The 3,455-nt window shown below is 26.1% G+C and overlaps 1 protein-coding gene across 1 annotated transcript; it reads right to left on the reverse strand.

Moving 5' to 3' along the window:
• Positions 1-332: 332 nt before the first annotated feature.
• LOC133031556 (2-methylene-furan-3-one reductase-like) lies at positions 333-1,283 on the reverse strand. Its single transcript, XM_061105087.1, has 3 exons — positions 1,266-1,283; positions 666-825; positions 333-580 (listed from the first exon to the last, which is right to left on the reverse strand). The coding sequence occupies exons 1-3, from the start codon at positions 1,281-1,283 to the stop codon at positions 333-335; spliced, it is 426 nt and encodes a 141-aa protein (XP_060961070.1).
• Between the last annotated feature and the right edge of the window lie 2,172 nt (positions 1,284-3,455).

Raw genomic sequence — 3,455 nt, forward strand, 5'->3', positions numbered from 1 at the left:
TATAACTGAAATTCTTGGTTTATGAGAAATTCATGGGTGACTTTTTATTTTTATTTAATAAAATAATAAAATATTATTTATATATAATAAAATAATAATAAAACAAATCCTGTTAATATTTGAACTGATATTTAGCATATTTCAACTCTATATATAATCACAACTATAACTCTAGAAATTAAAAATATATATATAAAAAATAATCGTCCATGAATTTACACTCACAGAATTACAATTTACAACATGATCACCAATTGTTTTTATTCAGATAAAACAGTAACGAGTAACACCACACTAAATATAGACTTTAAAGCCAAAAAAGACCCAACCATTTATGGAATGGGATAAATGACAACCTTTCCAGTGGCTCTAGAAGTCTCAAGATAAGCAAAAGCCTCCATAGTATTGGCAAAAGAGAATAAGCTTTTGGGATCAATCACTGCCTTAACCTTACCATTCTCCAAGTAAGGTTCCAATTTCTCCAAAGTAATACCACTTGAACTCAAACCATAAAATATTGCTCCAACTGCTGGCTTAGATATTGACACAACCTTCCCACCTTCTTTCACTACTTTTAAACCTTGTTCAACTTATCCTGTTTTTTATTCAATAGATTTTTAGCTTTGAAACTTAAACAAAACTTCAGAAAAACTTAATAAACTTACCAACTGTATCATACACTACATCAAATTTCTCTTGAATTTCCTCAACATTCTCCTTTGTGTAATCAATAATCCAATCAACTCCCAACCTTTTCAACAACTCAAGCTTAGCTGTGCTTGCGGTTGCAGCCACTTTCGACGCCCCGAAAACATGCTTTGCTAGCTGCCTCAGATCAAAAAAGGGTAGTTTTTTAAGAACTAGAGAAGAGTCATTAAAAGCAAAGAAAAGAGATATATGATATTGTGTGTGTACTTGAATGATTTGTGTTCCAACTCCACCAGAGCCTCCTAGACGACAAGCAAATTCTTATTGCCGTCTAGATGGATGAGTGAATCTGCAAAAAATGGAGGATTTGACACAAATTCGCTGTGAGAAATTCAAAAAAATCGTCCCCCAATTTCAGGTTCTGATCCAATTAGGTCTTCTTTTTATTCGTAAATCATCCCCCAATTTTTAAGATTAATTTTTCATTTTCTAACATTTTGGGATTTTTGTCTCCTTATTGAATCTTTTCAAATCTGCATTGTTTCTATCAAAATTAATGAGCTCACATCGTTGTTGTGTTATACAGAGACTAAACTATGATATTTGTTATGTTTAACCTTCACATCAAAAAACATGTTGTTATATTCTATATTTGGATTATGTTAAAAATTTGATCATATGAAGAATACGTTTAATTAGCTTAATGTGTTTTACTATGCAGTATTCATATACAATCCTTTTTCTTTTCTATCTTCGAAAGGATAGTTAATAAATATAATATATAGCTTTTTTTTACTCTCTCTAATATGAAATAACTAAAAAAAAAAACTGAATTATCCATGCGCGTTGGGTCCACATGAGTCAAAAAAATCATAAAATTATCCTTTACAAAAATATACACTGATATTTTTTAAAATTTATTTTTATGATCTTAAAAAATATTATAAAAATAATATCAAAACAAAAAAAATTACTTACCCTAATTTCGTTTTATCTTAAGAAAAAACAAAATTAAATTTTCTAATTATTTTTTTTTCACAGGAAAAAATATTTTCGTGTACTGGTGTCCAATTAATGGATTATACTGTAGAGGTGTAGTTTTAAAGAAATAAAATAACTTTACTTGTCTTTCATAAGTAAATTTTTTTAATTAAATTAACTATGCACACCATGTCTAATCATCTTAAATGAAAATAAATAACTATTTGCAGGAACACCGTCGCTTTGTCGACACTACCATATTCGATTTATACACAAAAAAATGGACAATCCAGTTATATGCAGACTCAGTTAGAATGAAAAGTGCAAAATAAAAAATTATACTATTGTCTCTGTCGAAACAAATGTTATCTTCAATTATCAACAATTTAGAGATTAATTTTTATTTTTTTTTTATCTTACACACATTGTGTTTCTTTTTAATTTTTAATTTTCTTTTTATTCATGGGTCACTTTTCATTTATATATAATAAAATAAATAAAATAAATCTCATTAAATTCAAAAAAAATACGATTGGGTTTTTGCTGTTGTACATCTACGATTAGGTTTTCTTTAATTATTTGTTGTATTCCTTTTTCTATTACAATTTGGACATTCTCATGGGATCACACATAATATTCCAATCCGCACTTTTCTTTTTTCTTCTTCACAACTTAATAACAAAATACATAAGTAATAATAATAAAAAAAAAAAGAAGAAGAAGCGTGACTTTTATCAAAGTTCACAAAACCAAGCATCAATGGCGAAAAAAATCCAACAAAGTTTACAGCTAATAAATGATTCTAAGTGCTCGGCATATGCATTAGTTTCCAGGAGAAAAGTTTTTTAAAGTTACGTAATAATTTACATATATGTTGCAAACACAATATACAAAAAATAAAGAAAAATATGGAAGAAAGAAGAGACCATTATTCACATCTAGAAAGGCAGTGGAGATAATAATAGAAACTTTTCATTTTTTTTTCTTTTTTTTATCAATTTTTTTTTCTTTTTGAGTAAAGATAAATATGAAATTTTAATCATATTGAGTTTTATTTTAATAAAATATAGTATTTTAAAATAATTTAATAGTATTTTGTTATAGAATGTTATCACTTTTTGTTAAACATGATTTTCACTTTTCGTCGACACTACCATATTCAATTTATCAACGAAAAAATGGACAATCCAGATATATGCGGACCCGGCTAGAATGAAAAGTGCAAAATACAAAAATAACACTATTGTCTCTATCGAAGCAAATGAAGATTGAAATCCACCAATGACTATCATTAGTTTTCTTATCTACAATTTTTAGACAAATACTATCTTCAATTATCAATAATTTAGAGATTGATTTTTAATTTTCTTTTTATCTTACACCCATTTAAGTAATGTTTCTTTAAGTATTGGAACATCAATTTTTAATTTATTTTTGGATTAACTTAAGAACATATTTAAATCATCAAGCTTTATTAAACACTAATATATTGCATTCGGTATTCACTTTTAATTGACAACATTATAAAATATAATATTTAGATACACATAATAATAATCTCACCTAATAATTAATAATATTTTTTCTTTAATTTTTAATTGTATTACTTTCAAATAACATAGAAAAAAACTAGCATAAATTTAGTATACGTGCTTCGCACGTAGTTTTTTGCTAATATTTATATATATATAAGTTTTTTGCTAGTATATATATATGCAACCATAATAAAAAATTATATATATTGCCTATTAATTAATGATAAGAACGTACGTATTATTTGATTTTCCTTGTTTCTATATTTTTCACATTTTTATTTTACTATTTCA

This window comes from Cannabis sativa, chromosome 9 (assembly GCF_029168945.1).
Source record: "Cannabis sativa cultivar Pink pepper isolate KNU-18-1 chromosome 9, ASM2916894v1, whole genome shotgun sequence".
Classification (NCBI taxonomy): domain Eukaryota; kingdom Viridiplantae; phylum Streptophyta; class Magnoliopsida; order Rosales; family Cannabaceae; genus Cannabis; species Cannabis sativa.

Excerpts from the sequence above, each read along its gene's own strand:
- LOC133031556 (XM_061105087.1), bottom strand. Across the intron at positions 581-665 it reads TGTAGTGTATGATACAGTTG|GTTTAAAAGTAGTGAAAGAA; the intron begins GTAAGTTTATTA and ends AAGTTGAACAAG.